The sequence below is a fragment of the Myripristis murdjan genome, chromosome 4 (genome assembly GCF_902150065.1).
Source record: "Myripristis murdjan chromosome 4, fMyrMur1.1, whole genome shotgun sequence".
NCBI lineage: Eukaryota > Metazoa > Chordata > Actinopteri > Holocentriformes > Holocentridae > Myripristis > Myripristis murdjan.
In genome coordinates, this window is record NC_043983.1 from 15,160,356 (window position 1) to 15,177,712 (window position 17,357).

The 17,357-nt window shown below is 39.2% G+C and overlaps 1 protein-coding gene across 1 annotated transcript; it reads left to right on the forward strand.

Annotated features, from left to right (window-relative positions):
• Positions 1-1,533: 1,533 nt before the first annotated feature.
• On the forward strand, positions 1,534-17,340 carry sh3gl1b (SH3-domain GRB2-like 1b). The gene is made up of 9 exons (XM_030049317.1): positions 1,534-1,578; positions 7,682-7,750; positions 8,494-8,566; positions 8,782-8,925; positions 9,224-9,357; positions 9,803-9,961; positions 10,622-10,725; positions 11,069-11,202; positions 14,329-17,340. Exons 1-9 carry the CDS (start codon positions 1,534-1,536, stop codon positions 14,520-14,522), a joined length of 1,056 nt encoding a protein of 351 aa, XP_029905177.1. The 3' UTR covers positions 14,523-17,340.
• Positions 17,341-17,357: the final 17 nt, after the last annotated feature.

Consider the following 17,357-nt stretch of genomic DNA (forward strand, 5'->3'; position numbering starts at 1 on the left):
GCTAAATATTGGAATGTGACATAAAGTAGCAGGAGTGAAGTGATAGTAGCAGAAAGTTGTAACAGTAGGCTGTAGGACACGTTTTAAGAGTTGGAATTTTTCCTAAAAAAAAAAAAAAAAAAAATCAAACAAACAACTTGGAATACCGTGTTTGTCTTTTAATAATGTGCAATTTAATTCATGGGTCAATATTTCTGAGTCCTTTTTGAACACCCAGCACTTTATTAAAATACCTGAAATTGTAATTTTTTTCTTTTTAGTGTAATTATTTACTTTTTTCAGTAAATTTTGCACACCTAATACAATGCATTTGACTTGGTTTTTGAGTCAACATCATGAGTCACAAAGAAAGGAGTTATACTGTATTATAAAATAACAAAATTGCTCAAGTTTCCTCACAGAGGACATTCATGGATAATTTGTGAGCAATGATATTATGCATTATATGATATAATTTAGTAAAATTACTTTTTAACTGTGTTTTCACTGTTGTGAATGGACTCAAACTGTGTCATATTTTCATGCATTTTGTGCTGTTACACATACCTGTTAAACAAAACAAGCGGGTGGGCCTATCTAAAATCTTTGCATTTCAAACTCAGTACAGCCTTCATTGCCCTAGAGCCTGTGTGCCTATCATTCCAGGTGCCATATAAGGAGAGAATGGGAATGCCATGTATTGGGAAAACACAGAACATTATTGCCACCCTATGGTAGCTACTGCAGTAGGGCTGTTTCCCAAACTTCACTATCTCAAGGTGTCCTTGATGACAGGAGTTTGTTGTAGTCCACATGAGGATAGTTATATGACACAGGGGTAGAGCATTTCAGTTTTACTAAATTCACTTTACAACAAATGACCACTCTGATCAGAGGTTTCAGCTGCCCCACTGCTTTTCCTCTTCCTTACAGTACAAACAGACAACTGAAATCTTGTTGATTTGGTACCATGGGACACACTTTTTCCCCTCCCAAAACTGTGGTCTGTAATCTACAGGACATTTACATGGGGGTGCTGTACAGTGAAAATGTTTGGGAACCTGTTAGGGAACCCCTGGCCTGTGCTGGGCCCTGCAGCAGACTGATGGGTGTAATGCCTCCTATATCCGCCAGGAGGCAGTGTGCCCTTACTTTTGCGCATGCAGCCCCTGTAAACTCGGGGAAAGTGATTTCTTCAAAGTGCCTTGTGCAGATTTAGTGATTTGTACGACGTACGGAATTAGACCAGGGGTGTCTGCGCTTGAGTAATTCGTTGTTTAACCAGGGTTGTAGGGTATCCAGTCGATCGGATTTGCACATTTTGCTCTGTAAAGAGCTGTGATAGTGGGAGCCATCCTCGACGTAGACGTGGTCAGTTGAAAATCACTTGGCGTGTCCCGACCTGGAGCGACGGCTGTGCAGTCCTATGACTCCTCTTCATCAATTTTCTGCACTGGCCCCCTCTTTAAAAACTATATCTCTAACAAGCGTACTGTAACTGCATCATAATTCATTTGCGCCTTCCTCGAAAGTTTCAGGCAGTCCGGCTTCAAGATGTCTGTAGCGGGCTTGAAGAAACAGTTTTATAAAGCCAGCCAGGTTTGCAAAAACTTTTCTGCTCTTAACTCTCGGCTAACGTTAGCCAGCTAACCTCCTTTAGCAGCATTAGCCAGTGGTTAAGTTAGCTAGCTAACGTTACTAGCCTGCTGATACTGTGGTTACGTGTAATTACAGAAACAAATGGCAACAGCAGCAAGCTAACTAATTTATCGTGTCTGTTTTAAAGTTAAAATAGCCAGTTTCGCATTGTTATCTAGCGAAATGTACGTTATTTTTAGCCCGAAGTTAAGATAGTAGTAACCTTGTGTTCTCTCCCAGTTGCTAAAGTTTGTGAAATAACGCCTTTCTAGTAGATAGTGTTGGTGTTAGTCGATTAAGGTAAACATCAATATTACATTAAAGTAACTAACTGTTTGGCACGTCGAGTGGCATTTTACATTACTTGCAGTTAGAATTGTTAACCGTTATATTTGTAGCTAACCCAGCAGTGTACAGATTCACTAACTTGGCTACACACCCTGAGGCAGCATTTTAGCTCTGTCTGCTTTGGGACCTCACTTTCTGTTTATGAATCAGGGTTTCCACTGTTTAAAAAAAAGCTTCATTTGCTGCTGTATTGAACAGGTATAGAAATGTCACCTAAGATTTTGGAAATTCATGTGATCTGTGTTCAAAGTTAGTTCGCTTAGTCGTGAACGTTGAAGATTAAGATACAACGTCACATCTCAGTTAACCCAGTTACCCATTTTCTAGCAGTGTTTTGTTTTTTTCCCCTTCTGTTTGTCATGCCAGAATCAGTGCCTGGGACATTAACATAAACAACTGTAAATAAAATAGGTCGGCCGTGCTGTGCCAGGGTTTCAGAAGTCATATGGTGTGATTTGGCATCACAGAAATATGCCAGAACCTTGGTGAATGTTTTTAATTTTCAGTCTAAGGCCTGCCCTCAGTCATGGGGGTGGACGACTAAAAGACTTTTGAGGCTCTTTCTTCCTGTCCCTGCTGATCTCAGCAGGAAAGACATTTGGTAACTGCCCCAGCTTCCTGACAGGAATGGACTCAGATCCCTGTTTTTCCCTGTTGGGAAGAAAAAAAATACAAGATTGAGAAGCTGTCGTGTTGGTACTGCTTGTAGTGACTGTGAGGAAATAGTGTAATGGATGTTTGAGAAGTGTGAGGGAGATAATGTACACACTGCTTGAGAAAAGGGACAAAGAGTAATGCAGAGGACAGAGCGAGCTTTCCCTTTATTTGACTGCAATGCAGTTGCTGTTCTTGCCAGAACTCCATGAGAGTCAATAACACTTGACACACACAGAAGAAATATGATGTCCCTCCCTCTGCAAAGGCACTTGTGTTCATTAGACTCCTTAACTGAGATTATGCTTGCAGTGATACAAGGCTTTGACAGTATGAGCACATGGCAGTTCAGACTAATTACAGGAATTATTTTTCTTATGTCCTGCTGCTGCACATTGCTCAGATTTTCTCCTCTTGAGGTATGCAGGAAGTTGGCTGCAGAGTGGATATCTGTGCTCTGTACCCTGCACATCTTTATTTTCCTCCCTTACTGTCTCTCATTCCCTTTTCTTTGTTTTTCAGAGAATTCCTCTCACTATACATCATTAAAACCTCAAATGTCAGACACAAACAGCAGGCACGCACACTCTTAGATCACATTGAGAAGGGCTAGACGTGCTAGCGGGAATGGATGTTGCTGGTGACAGTAGTCTCATGAGCCCATGTGTTTTATATGGCTATGGGATTGTCAATGTATCTGATCATGACCAGTGCTACCTGCTCATACAGTAAAGATTTTAAGTGAAACTGTGGTGCTGTCGTATGCTTTTGGCTAATGGTGCAATCAAGTGGACTACTTAATTACAAATGTCATTTAGGCATTATGCCAGTAGCCTTTATGGGTGCAGGTTATGAAGTTCTATTTGATGTAAATATAGGTTATTACAAGCCTTGTGGTTTTCACATATTTTGATTCACAACACTTTAAAACAAAGCAATACTACACTGTAAGCCCAATACTTCCTTTTATCTTCCCTCCCAGACTGTTTGACATGTTAATAGTTGGAGGAAACCTTGAGACTGCAGTAAGATTTTTTTTTTATTATTATTATTATTGTTGTTATTATTATTTTCAATTCTAAACATTATATGTGATTCTGTAAATTACTTGAACCCCTGTTGGGACAGACTGACAGGTTGAAGACCTGCACACTAGTTTCTCCAATAATTGTAGAGGCTTAAGGGTTTTACTTATATTTTGTGACCTTGGCTGTTTATTTTGTCAGCTGTTTAAATCATGTTATGTAATTTAATGCAGATGCCTGTAAGCATCTAATGTATTGGCAAAGAAACAGCTAATTACCAGCACACCTTTCGTCTGCGTGAGACATTTCATTTCCTCTTGAAATTGGTGTCACAGATCTAGCTGAAACCTCGTAACGTGCATTGTCACCTAGTTTGCATACCTCACAGACATCTTATCTATGATGCCATTCATTTTCTCTTAACAAGGATTTCAAACAGTTGTTGTCCATCATTGTTGTGCAATAGTTATTTTTTCTGTCTTAATGGTTGCTTTCAAAACATTTGTCCCCTTTAATGTCTCTTTTCATAGTTGAGGCTTGCAGTTATTATTACCAGTAGCTTTAAACTTACCCATCATTTATGCTGCTGCTAGCAGACAGATCTTCTTTTGTGGGAGCAAGAGATAACAGAACATGGCTTTACCTATCAGTTGATGCTCGCCAACTAATTTTCATATGCCACCTTATAACTGTGCATCTGTATTAGGCTGACATTTACCCTCTGTCTCTCAGCACTCATTTGCTAATCTCAGTTATCTGCATAAGTCATCTTGCACGAGTTATCTGGACCTCTTCATGACCTCTTCAAGACAGCTTTCTAAAGCAGTACCTGAGTTGGGGTAGGCTTTGGCCCCATGTAATAACGAAAATAAAAATAAATTAATAAATAAAAACAGACATAGCGTAGGAGTTTTGTGACTCATGATACAAATAGTAAAATGCTAGGCCTTCTTTTTAGAATTGGATTTTGCTTAAATAAAGTTTATTTCTTAGCCCTTGTTGGAAAAAATAGGGCCACTGACTGAAAGCTTGTCCAACCTCAGTTCTCTCAGCACTGAGTTGGATGAGAGTTGTGGTCGTACTTGTAACATCAGTCCCTTAAGGGTTTCAGTCATGTGTCTTCCCCATATGACATACATTCAACATTATAACTGTAAAAAAAAAAAAAATCCAACCTGTAACTTAAATAATTGAAGTCCTGATCTCATAATGATTACAAATCAAACTCATCTACTGTCTGGTCACTTAAACATGCTATTCTTAACTGCATTTTTAATCAAACTCAGAATATCTCTGTAATACCATTAATCATCATAAAAATGTTCAGTCTTGTTAAAGACAGGACTTAAAATGACTCAAACCTACTCGTCTGTCATGAATTAATGGATGTGTTGAATCCACGGGGATGTCATAAGGAACAGATAAAATCAAGAGGAGTAGTCTCTTATTAGAAATGATTAGCAAATGTCTGTCTAATCATTTTGAAGGGACAATAAAGGAAGAAACGGGGCAAAAAAGCCTATGCAACATATCTTAATGTTACTAGCCAATGTGAGTCACCAGTTGAGTTAGACATTCCTCCTGAAAAGATCCTACTGCCAAACTCTAATGCTTTTATTGACAGTAGGATCATGCTCCACATTGATTAGTGTATGTATGAGTGTATAGTGCATCAGTACTTATGACTCATAGGCCTTGGTCTAATAATATTAGCCTTCAGCCAAAGTATACATGCCCACACAATGTAGGTCAGATATTATAAATATAGACTTAGTTCAGTCCAAGCTGTTTTAGTCACAGGCTGGTAACATGTAATGGTAGTTCAGGAAAGTTTTAATGTTACCTAGGCTGCAGTACCTAAAATTCTTCAGGAACAAGTGCACCACAGAAATCTTTAAGTACAATGTTTAATCTTTAATGCCAATCCATTGGCTCATTTTTTCCTTTAATGAAAGCGTGAACAGAATTTGAATTGCTTTCACTGTGTAAGCTGAAGGACTAACCAATGAAGGATTCACATCAGGATTGTTAGTAGGCCTACCATTTGTTCTGCAACCAGGGGCTGTTGTGGTTGCCATGTTTTGTTAACCAACCGGTTGCCAAAATACAGTAACAACAACAGGCCTCGGTAGGAGAACACAGTAGCAACAGTTGTTTTTCTGCTCATTTCATTTGGAGAGAGCCAAAGTGATTGAACCATGTGGCTTTAGGACACGTCAGTTCAAGATTTGAATAACAATGTTACAGCACTACAAACCCATCTAACAACCAGAGGAGCAGTTTCAGCTAATTTTAGTAACCTACTACCATACTAACGAGTATGGGCCTGTACACAGGGAAGTCAAAGAATCCAGAGTGGGCTAAATGTTTTCGTTGGCATGGACTGACTGTCCAGCAGAGTGCCTGTTGTTGTGCTGCAGGAATATGCATTTGTCCACACAGCTTGCAGTTGTTGTTGTTGTTGTCATATTTTTGTTTTTTGTTTTTTCTCTCTTTTGTTGCTTAGTTAGAAACCACTGCTGCCTTCACATGGTCACACATGTCAAAGAATGAGGCCAGGGAATGGGCAGCACAAATTGAGCTACAAAGACCTATTACAGTAGAAAGGACTTTGTGTGGTTGGTTTTATAGTAAAGCAGGCGTTTCCCCTACAGATTATATACACGAGGACTGCCACAAAGTATTTGTAAGATGGCATTTTATGAATATTCTGTGTATCTTCCTTTCTTAAAACCTCTTAACATTGGTACTTAACGAGTACCAGTGGTGACTAATCCTTACACAATACTCTTGGGTGGGTTCAAAAAAAAGTTTTGCCATTGAAATTTCCTATGTGGGTTTGAAATGTACCACCACCACAAGCAATGTTACCACCCAAGCCTCTCTAAAAAATAAAAAAAGCAGAAACCCTGCAAAGGTTTATAGGAATTAGGCTTTAAATATGCATAAAAAACTATTTTGTACATGCAAAAATGAGACATTTGGTTGTCCAACTTCTTTGACTGTGACCTATAAACAAGCTGAGTGATCTCACATGGAAATACATATGCTTCCAATTAAAATGTTTTGGTCTGCTCCAGTTGTGGAATATCATCTTTATTGAAATACCCCCTTCAGAAAGGGATCATAGAAGTAATGAAGTAACTCCAACATTTTTGCATTCAGCAAAGTGCAAGCAGGAAAGGGATTGCGTAACACCAAACATAACGGCTGCATGATGTATCATTTCAGCATCGACACCGCAATTTGCACATGTGCAATTGTCACATTGCTGGATGCACAATGTCAAGTAACTTAAACATCATGCTACAACATTTTTGTTGCTTAATACAGAAGGAAAATGTGAAAGGTTCTCATTTTCCATAACTATAAGAGGTATAGTAGTCTAAGTCCATCTGATATTAAAGTACCCAAATGATTAAAATTATGATTGTTAATTGTATATCTGTACATGAATAATACACTGCATGCTTTGTGTGAAATTTCCTATATTTTTTCATATTGTAATATTGCAATATATCACTGAAAAAAGATCAGGCTTTTCCAATATTGTGCAGCTCTACCGTAGACGTTGTTGCTCTGTGTGTCATGCCTAGGCTGTGGCTACACTGTTGTCTGTTTTTTGCAAGTCACTCTTACCTTGTCTAAGCTGCAAAATGTAGGCAACTTCACTGGCATTGTAAATTAGTTAAAGACAGTGTAAAACTGTCATAATGTAAACAAGTGTAAATAAGAAACAAATGATAGTATTAGTAGCACAGAGGGCATATGGTATGGTGAGGGTGAATGAACTCAACACATTTACAGTGCCAAAGGACCTTACTGTGGGCACCTAGTCATCTTCTGTGTGGAGTGTGTGTTGGCAGAGCAGTGGTGTGAATGTTTAAATGTAGAAACATGCTTAGGCTTGTTTGCTGTTAATATGCTAACAAGCATTGATAGTGTTACTCAGATCTGGAACTTAGAGTAACATTATAGCTGTGTAATTTATTCTGTTTCCTCCCTGTTGTTCTCTCTCTATCTCTTCCTCTGTCTAGATGGTAAGTGAGAAAGTTGGAGGTGCAGAGGGAACTAAACTAGATGAGGACTTCAAAGACTTGGAACGGGTAAGAGAACTGTCTTTTCAGTGGACTGAGGTGCACCTGCGGCTGAAGCTATAAGCCCAGATTTTATGTAGTAAAATATGACAGTTGTGAATTTGCTTTCGTTTTGAAGATTTTCATGTTTTTACTCATTTTGAAGATTAACATGGTTTGCTACTACTCTTTGGGTGTATGAAAACTTCATTTATCATGAAGCCAACAAGAAGACCTTATTATTTCCTGAAAAATTGACATTTTGGAGATACAAGGTTTTCATCTGACAGTAATGATGTAAAAGTGTAGTATTACACAGCCAGCATAAAAAAGCAGCCTCAGCTTGTAGCTTGTACAGTGCTTTGCAGTGCTCTGCAGTGCACATGAATATTGCTCATGTGAATGTATCCCCAAAAATGATCATATTAGCACATATTGATTTTTTTTTTTGTTATACATTTACATTAATGTATTTGCAGATGTTTATGCAACAGATGACTTGGTAGTTGCTCGGATACCCACTAATATATCCATTTGGCAAAAAAAAAAAGCTAATGAAAACATCACTTCATGTCATAATTTACTGTAGAAACTGAAAATTAAGAAAATTAAGATCCACACTTTTGTGGGATAGCCTTTTTGATTATGATTGTATTATGCTAGTTCTGTGAGTGTCTTAATTTTGCACATTTGTGGTGTGTGTGTGTGTGTGTGTGTGTGTGTGTGTGTGTGTGTGTGTGTGTGTGTGTGTGTGTACTCCCTGTGTTTTGTAGAAAGTAGATGTGACCAGTAAAGCAGTAGTGGAGGTTATCTCCAAGACATCAGAGTACCTACAGCCAAACCCAGGTGAGACATGATTGAAATATGTACCTCTGTTTTGAGAAGTTTTGGTGAAATGGTGTTCATCACTACAGTAGAACAATAGAAATTAGAAACTCCTTGCAACAGGATGTCATTTCCTCTATGACTTTCTCCTTTACCTTTATCTGTTCCTTTTTTAAATCTATCCCCACTTTCATCTTCTCTCGTTTCCTTTCTCTCTTGTTTCACATCACCCCCAGCATCACGAGCCAAGCTGTCCATGTTGAACACCATGTCTAAGATCCGTGGTCAGGTGAAAAACCCAGGCTACCCCCAGGCTGAGGGCCTGCTGGGGGAGTGTATGGCCAAGTATGGCCGGGAACTGGGAGAAGACACTAACTTTGGTAGGCTGTGTGTGTGTGTCTGTGTGTCTGTCTATGAGTGTGTGTGTATGTGCATGTATTGTGGTGTACTTCTGATGCTCAGTAGTAGCCTGTGGCAGATTTACAAAGTGCATATGAAATGCTTTTTGACTTCCCTGCTCTCAGTTTTGTGCTGCTGTCTGTGTGTGTCTGTGTTGGTGGTTTTGTGTCATTGTCCCGTTGTAGGCTATGTGTGGTTTAATAGCAATGTAGCACCGCGGTACTATTGTGGCACTGTGCTATATATCTAAACTATAATCTCTGTTGTTATGTTGTGCAGGTGGAGCACTAGTAGATGCAGGAGAAACCATGAAGAGATTGGCAGAGGTCAAAGACTCTCTAGACATTGATGTGAAACAGAACTTCATTGACCCTTTGCAGGGGCTCTGTGACAAAGACCTCAGAGAGATACAGGTATCTGGCATACTGACATTCTGCTATAAGCCAATAGAGTTTATGTCACATCGGCTGTTAATAACTGATCATGCAGTAACAAGAGATATCAGTTACACCAAATGAAACTAAGACTAGAGAAGAGTTATGTATGCTGACTTTCTCGCTCTTTCATCATTGCTCCAAATTGTCAAAAATCAGATGATACTAAATAATGATCACTGCTTCCTGTTTAGATCTAAAATGAATACAATGGAAAAGTAATTTTTCTTTAATGAAGATACGCGCACAAGCTAAACTCATTTGTGTAAATATTTCTGTCGGGCAGCCACCAAAGCATTATCCTGTCACTTCCATTTTACACATTCCTCTCTAACTTGTACTCCTCTCTGTATTCCTTTTCAAAGCATTGCATAAAATACTAAATCATTAGAGTTAACCATTAGAAACCATGTCTCTTCCTCAGCATCACTTGAAGAAGCTGGAAGGCCGTCGCCTGGACTACGACTACAAGAAGAAGCGCCAGGGCAAAATCCCAGATGAGGAGATCCGACAGGCCCTGGAGAAGTTCCATGAGTCAAAGGAAGTGGCCGAGACCAGCATGTACAACCTGCTAGAGACTGATGTGAGGACTTGTGTATTTGTGCCAAGAAGTTAAGGAATCACAGCTGTTTAGTGTCTGCTGTTGGTGTTTACATTTCAAGGAACATGGAGTGGTTGTAGATGTGTATTTGTGTTAATGTTTATGAGGAGCTTTTTTACATGACTAAGGGGGTTTATGTGTACAAAATCGCATAGCCTGTGTTTTGACAGTGCAGTGCTTATTCCTCTAACTTCTCTAACTGTCTTACCACAGCGGCTCAGACGTTAGTTTCAGTATCAACGATCTGATATGTTGACACTCTGGGGATGAGCAGTGCTGCCTCTGCCTGAAGGCTGAAAGACTCTCAGTCCCATATTTCCTGTTGCTTGCTTTAGCTTTAGACTCTTTTTACTTTTTTCTGTGCCACCATTTAACAATCAAATTTGAAATATTAACTACAGTGAATCAAATATCAACAATAACAATGAATTTGCTCAATGGTACATGCTCATATGCTTTGATATTTCACCTTCTCATAGCTGCATTTGGGTGGGGTTTGTTTAAACATAATGCTCACACTGTTGGTCAGGTCATTTATTAACCACAGTATGAAACTCAGTTCCCCGTGAAATGCCTCTCAGCTTACTCACAGCTGAAGCAAGGTGACATGGGTATGTGGTGTTTTTGTTTGTGTGTGTTCAGATCGAGCAGGTGAGCCAGCTCTCTTCCCTGGTGGAGTCCCAGCTGCAGTACCACAAGCAGGCCGTGCAGATCCTGGAGGAGCTCTCAGACAAACTCAGAGAAAGGTACACTAACGAAGCCATGCAGACGTGATACAAACATGAGCTGTGCTTCTTACCCTGCGTTCCAATACCCATACTACCATACTATTTAGTAGGGAGAAAAAGAATTAGTATGTCCCAATACATACTAAACTACATACTTTGTAAGGGCAGCTGCAGTACATACTAAAAGTAAAAAGTATAAGTATGCGATTTGGAACGCAGGGCATGTTTCTGCTTGAGGTGGCCATTTCCTGTTTGAATGTGGGACTTCTTTAGTACCAGCAACTTAAAACAGAGAAACATTTTGTATGTAGTGTGGAGGTTTTGAATTGTAAGATTTAAACTACATTGTTCTTTTGGATAGGATGAATGAGGCCCAGTCTCGACCAAGACGTGAATACACACCTAAACCCAAGCCTATCTTCGATTTTGGAGACAACGATCAATCAAACGGTGGCTACACAACCTCAGTTGCCCCTCCACCATCACGCAACTCAGGTAAGAAACTTTGGTCTGTACTTAGTATGGATACCATAACAACAAATTGTGCTCCTGTGGATAAGCATCAACCTTTGTAACTTGGCTATTAACATTTTTAAAAACATTGAGGTATTTTATATTTTTAGTGAAACTAAACCCTAACCCTAACCATTGATTAAAATGATTAAAATGCATACATGCTATGGCTAAGACCAGCCGGCACAGGGCCTGTAGTGTCATTAAAAAGAAAAAGCAACATTAGTTTGTACTTATCCATGGATAGCTGATTTCAGTTACAATTACTGAATTATCAACAGCACACAAAGTGTGGTCAAATTTTAAGGTACAAAGGACAGCCTTGTTCAGTGTAAGACATGTCCTACAAAGTTGGCATACAGCTATGTACAAATCATCTATCTATTTTTACAAGCGAGTAAGATGGACCGAGCCACAGTAGCATGAGGACATTTGCGCATGTTCCTCACAAGTGTTGCAGAGGCCAGACTGACAGAATTTACCCTCTTTGCCAACATGATTGCTCAAGATCTGCAACCAGTCAACGTTGCAGAGAGTGGTGTGCATTTTCCCGTAATCACCTTTAGCCTTCATAAATTTTGGTATGCATTGAATATTTGTGTAGACACTGAATGCACACTGCTAGTGTGCATGCACGCGCGCGCACACGCATACGCACACGCACACAGTTTGGATGGGGGATGGGGCTGCTACTGCCCTGTCATCTGGCTGCCCTTTCTCCAGTTGACCTTGTTCCTCTTTCCTCTGACATCATCAGAGCCATCTTTCCCCTTCGCCAGATTGTCCTTTCGGAAACCCAGATTGCGTGAGTCACAGATTGTGTGTGGGCCATTTTTTGTTTTGTTGTGTTGTGTTTTTTGTACTAGAGATGGCTCCATGCTTGAACAACTACTTGTGTGAAATATGGGACGGATTGTTAATCAAAATATTTTAGCGTCTTAAAAAAAGCCATATAATAGTGTTTTATGATGCTTATATATTTAATTATTTAACATGCATGGATGTAGATGAAATCAACATACTGTGCTTAAGAAACTATCCAGATTTCCAAAACGATTTTAGCAGCTGGATGCAATTCTCTAACTACTGGCTCAATCCATTCTTTTATACATACTGTAATACACCCATACCTGGGGGTATTGTTGAAATGTAAACCAGTCTGAATCCTCTTACAATGACATTTTTGATGATAACATCTTGAGAAATTTTACCCAGGTTTTAGAGTCTCTCACAAAACAGAAACTAACCTGCTGAAAAATACTAATGACCTCCTCGTTGCTGTTGCTGGTGACTGCCGTATTTTAATTCTCTGAAATCAGAGTGCGGCTTTTACCATGATTGACTGGTTTGAGGTATTGACTGAGAAGTGGCTCTAATTCAGTCCTATTTGCAAATTGTCTTATCGATAAGCCACTGCACTACCAATACCTGGAACAAACGATACATCAGTCATCAAAAATATTGAACATCTGGATGCTTCTTTATCGTCCTTTTCTGCTGTCAACAGCGAATATCAGTCCCTGTGTCTTTTGAATCAGTGAAATTTGTATGTCCTTATAACATGCAGTATGTTTGCTAGCACAGCTTTGTGGCACCCCCGTTCAACACAAGAGAAGTCGCTGGAAACAGTTTCTTTAGATGCTACAGTCAGAAAAAAAGACTATAACATTACACACAGAGCTTGTTTAGCATTATCCAACCCAAACAATGGCGCATGGGTCCATAAGCCCGGTATTTATTTCTCTGAAGTTCTTGAGTCTGTTTTTTATTTCTTGCCCTGGTGTTTTTTCTATTCAATTTGTTTTTCATTTTTTTATTTTTGTTCAGTCACTTGCACTGTTGAGAGTTTAGATTTTTTTCCTGCAGTAAATTACTTTACAACATTTGTTTTAAACAGTTCTATAACTGTAAGGTCAGTGCCAACTGTAAGTTAATTCAGATCAGGCAACATAATGTTGTTTTGACTTACACAAACTGGAGCTCGGTGAGTTCTGAAAATAAATACTCACTCCTGAACAGAAGAGCACCCACTGACCATTTAACACCAAGCTTTTGTTACATGCTTCTACATTAATTGTACTCGCCCCTATTTTTATGTCTTGCCACCACGGTACTTGGTGTGTGGGATATTATGTTGTCATGAAGGCAAATGTGTGTTTCTGTTTGTGTATGAACACAATAACTCAAGAGCAAAACATGGCAGAAACTTAATATTTATTCCGCATTTTGTCCCTATAGACTATACTTGATCTGATTAAATGTTGTGGCATCTTGCTGCATAAATTTGCATGTTAATCAGGTAAAATGGATTTTCCTGAAATTACAGTAACTCCTTAATGTTTTAGGTTACCAATACCATATTAATACCATGTGTCTAATGTGAAGACAAAGGCTTTAACATAGTAATATTTGCTAATTAGCGCATTAATTAGCTCAAATAATGATCTTATCAGCATAATGTAAATATGTCACAGTGATTATGATGGGACATATACTCAGGTACCTCTTGGTAATAATCAAATGTTATAAGTTGACATTGAATATATGTAGCATAATACAGAGAGAGGGAGACTGAGTGAGTGCTCAAATCCCGATTTCCAGGCTGCCCTGAACCAACAGTTTGTGGGGTAAAATTGATACAATGAGGAACTTGTTGGGAGACAAAAAGCCTGGTTTGTCTGTACATGGAGCCCTACTCTCCTCAGTTGATCTACATGACATCACAGAAAAGGGGATGGACTGAGAAAATGGATAGAGAGGGCGGAGAAAAGAACGAAGAGAAACTGTCAGGTCAAAAAATGAAAATGTTTTTGGTTAAGTTACCAGCTGGGAATGATTCACCTAAACTCATATGTGCTGTGTTGAATGTGCCATATACTAATAGTAAATAGCATACACACATTAGTGATGTATGAACTTCTACATGGAAGGCATACTAACGGTGTGCAGTGTGACAACTTGTGTGAGACACTGACCCTGCTGTGGCCCTTCAGTGTGGTAGTACAATGTTTCAGAGGAAGCAAAAGTAGGTGGAAATTTGAGCTAACCTCTTCTTCTCTCTGTCCCCATCTCCTTTTTTTCTCTGTATTTTTCCTGCTTGTTCTACAGCCCCAGAGCAGCCAAGCTGTAAGGCGCTGTACGATTTTGAGCCGGAGAACGAGGGAGAATTAGGCTTCCACGAAGGCGATATCATCACCCTGACCAGTCAGATCGACGAGAACTGGTACGAGGGAAACCTGCACGGCCAATCAGGATTCTTCCCTCTCAACTATGTGGAGGTCATCGTTCCATTACCACACTAAAGATTGCTGCAAAGAGTGCAAAGGAGAGAGTGAGTAGGGGGAAATAGACTGAGGAGAGGAAATAGAAATATGTAGGGAGGGAGGAAAGTGAAGCCAGGGATGGGTCATTCAATATTCATTTTCATCTTCAACGCCAACATCACCATTGCAGACAAGCATGTTTTGTCATCTGGACTTTTTGAAGAAGGGAAATTCAGAGGATGGTGGCTTTTCACATTCCAGAACAGAAAAATTCAAGAATCTCGATCTGCCCCAATTAAAGGTAAAAGGATCTAGACTAAGACAGACACAGAATTCAGATACACACTAACTAATGTGCTCCACATTGTTAAGTAATGTTTTCTGTTAACCAGTAGTAACTGATACAGAAAAGAGATGCTGAAATAAGTAAACCTAGTTATCAAAGATAAATCCGCAGTTCACATGAAAGTCAGGTCATTCATCAGCTTACAGTTTTCTAGGACTAGAGATGCCAGCTCAAACATTGCAGTAATTTTCATTTTTTACTTGACTGATTACCTTTCTCATTTAAAATGCAAGGCATTATAAAAATGAGGTCATGTCATTGATTGTACTATTGGATGACTGGAGCCCGTCTCTTGATGCCACCTGCTGGCCTGACTGAGAACGACAACAAGATGACTCAAATTAAATTACACATGAGCAAAAAATGTAGTTAAACTGGTTTCATCTGAAAAATACTGCAGTTAGATTTTTTTTAATGTGACACACGAGCCTCAGGTTTGTAATTTAGATAGTTTTCATTTTTAGGTTTGTTCCATTTCAATGGTCTTTTAATGATCCTCAACAACTCCACCATGTAGCTTTCCCTGTCCAGCAATCAGTGCTCTTGGTAGCTTCAGGAGAAACTTCCAGGCCTCATGTGGTGGGCTTTCTGTGTTGGTTCAGTATTGATTTATGTTAGTGTCATCTTTGTACAGTAGTTGTAAGACTGTTTTAGTTCTGCTTACCGAATATGTGAGAAAATATAGTAAGTGCACCTTGGTCCTCAAATGAGATTGTGTGTGTGTGTGTGTGTGTGTGCATGTGTGTGTGTGTGTGACAGACTTAACATTACACACAAACCCAAAGTTAAATGCAAACATTGCACCTTTTTTTCACTAAACGTTTTAGTTACCTGTTGGTCGTCATAGTAATGCTAAGTCATTGAGTCACTTGCAGTGATTATCTGCTTGTCTGTTGAATAGAAGAGATACAGCCAAAAAGTCCTTACAGAATGCAATAGAAACTATAATATAGCAGGCCAATGCAGCCTATAGCCCTATTTTAAACTGTTAAATAATCTCTAGAATAGCCATATATTCTATAAATTTTGGGCCTGCTTGTCTTAGTGTGTAAAGCCATTTCTGTTTTTCAGTCTTTTGAGCCCTGTCTTAAGCGCCTGTTTACTCCTCACAGAAATGGAAAGACAACGCTGCTGGCAGCGTCTCAGTCTCTCATGCACCACTGAGTGTCCCTTTGTTTTTATCTGGCTCTGTGTTGGAAAATGTGAAAAAAATCATCTTCACTCTGCACCTGTGACCCTGTGATTTTGATCATTCACATCATTGTAATTCTTCTGTCAACAGGAGGGGCTGAGGTAAACACATGTTGTTCTTCTAAGCCCCTTTGAGTCATATTAACTATCCAGACAAGTCTGGTTTCTCGTTTTGTATTTAGCTGTAGTATGTACCCGCAGATGGTGTCTAATCCAACATACATTGTATGAGGGAAAGACTCAATGTGAAAGGGAGGACGTAAAGGGAAAAGGAGCAATACATTGTAAGCGGCTCGCCAGTTGAATTGATTTGGAGAGCCGCTCCTACCAAATACTAATCCTTACCAAACATTTATCTTCAATCCAGCTGAGTTTTGAAATGTCTCTAAAGTAATTTCATGGAGGTTTTGTGAATGAAAAGGGGGTGCTCTTTCACATTTTCAGTGTGCGATATCTCTGCACTTGTTTTGCTACTGTAGTTCCTGGCTACATTTAATAGTCCCAGTCTTCCCCCTCCGTTATTTCTGTCTGTCCATCACTCCAGTCTGCCAGACCGCCTCCCCCATGCCTGGGTTTAGTCCCACTGATATGTTTACATGTCTGATCGTAGTGCATTTCAATGGTCGTATAAAGTGCAGGGGTAAGTTGAAAGCCGATATTTGGTGCTGACTGGATCACACTATCAAAAAAATGTCATTGGTAGCTTTGTTTTAGTGCCTTTAGCAAAGGAAGGAGGAAAATGAACTAATACAACAACCAAAATAACCTAGCTACTTAACAAATGGTCATGAATTTCTTTACTTTTGGTTTAATTTCTAGCCACTGGCACTTTCGTGTGTACAGACATAGATGCATGAGTACTTTGAGTGTTTGTGACACTACAGGCAGTTTCCTGGACATGGGATGAGTAGCCTCGGCTGTTTATCACCAAACACCACCAGTGAAAATTGCATTTGCAACAAGGCTAAACCCATGTTCAGAAAAATGACCCACTGATTTTTTTTAAAGGGTTATGTATCTGTTTTAATCTCTCTTAAGTGCTCTTTTAAAAATTGTTAAATCATTCTGGCTCTATTTAGTATTATTTTTTATATACAAGACCTTACAAACTTTTTAAATTAATCTTTGCATGTAGTCCTATATCATACTTTGTAAATGTACATCGTAGTTTAAGTTGCCTTTTTACCTTTTGGTATGTCATGAGTACAAAATTTAACCGCAATATTGTCATTTATTATCAAAATATTTGTACTTGCTTCTTTCTTGTTCCCCATCTTCCCCCTTCTTACAATAAATAAACAGAAAAATAGTACTTTCTCATGTTGATGACTTGTTCT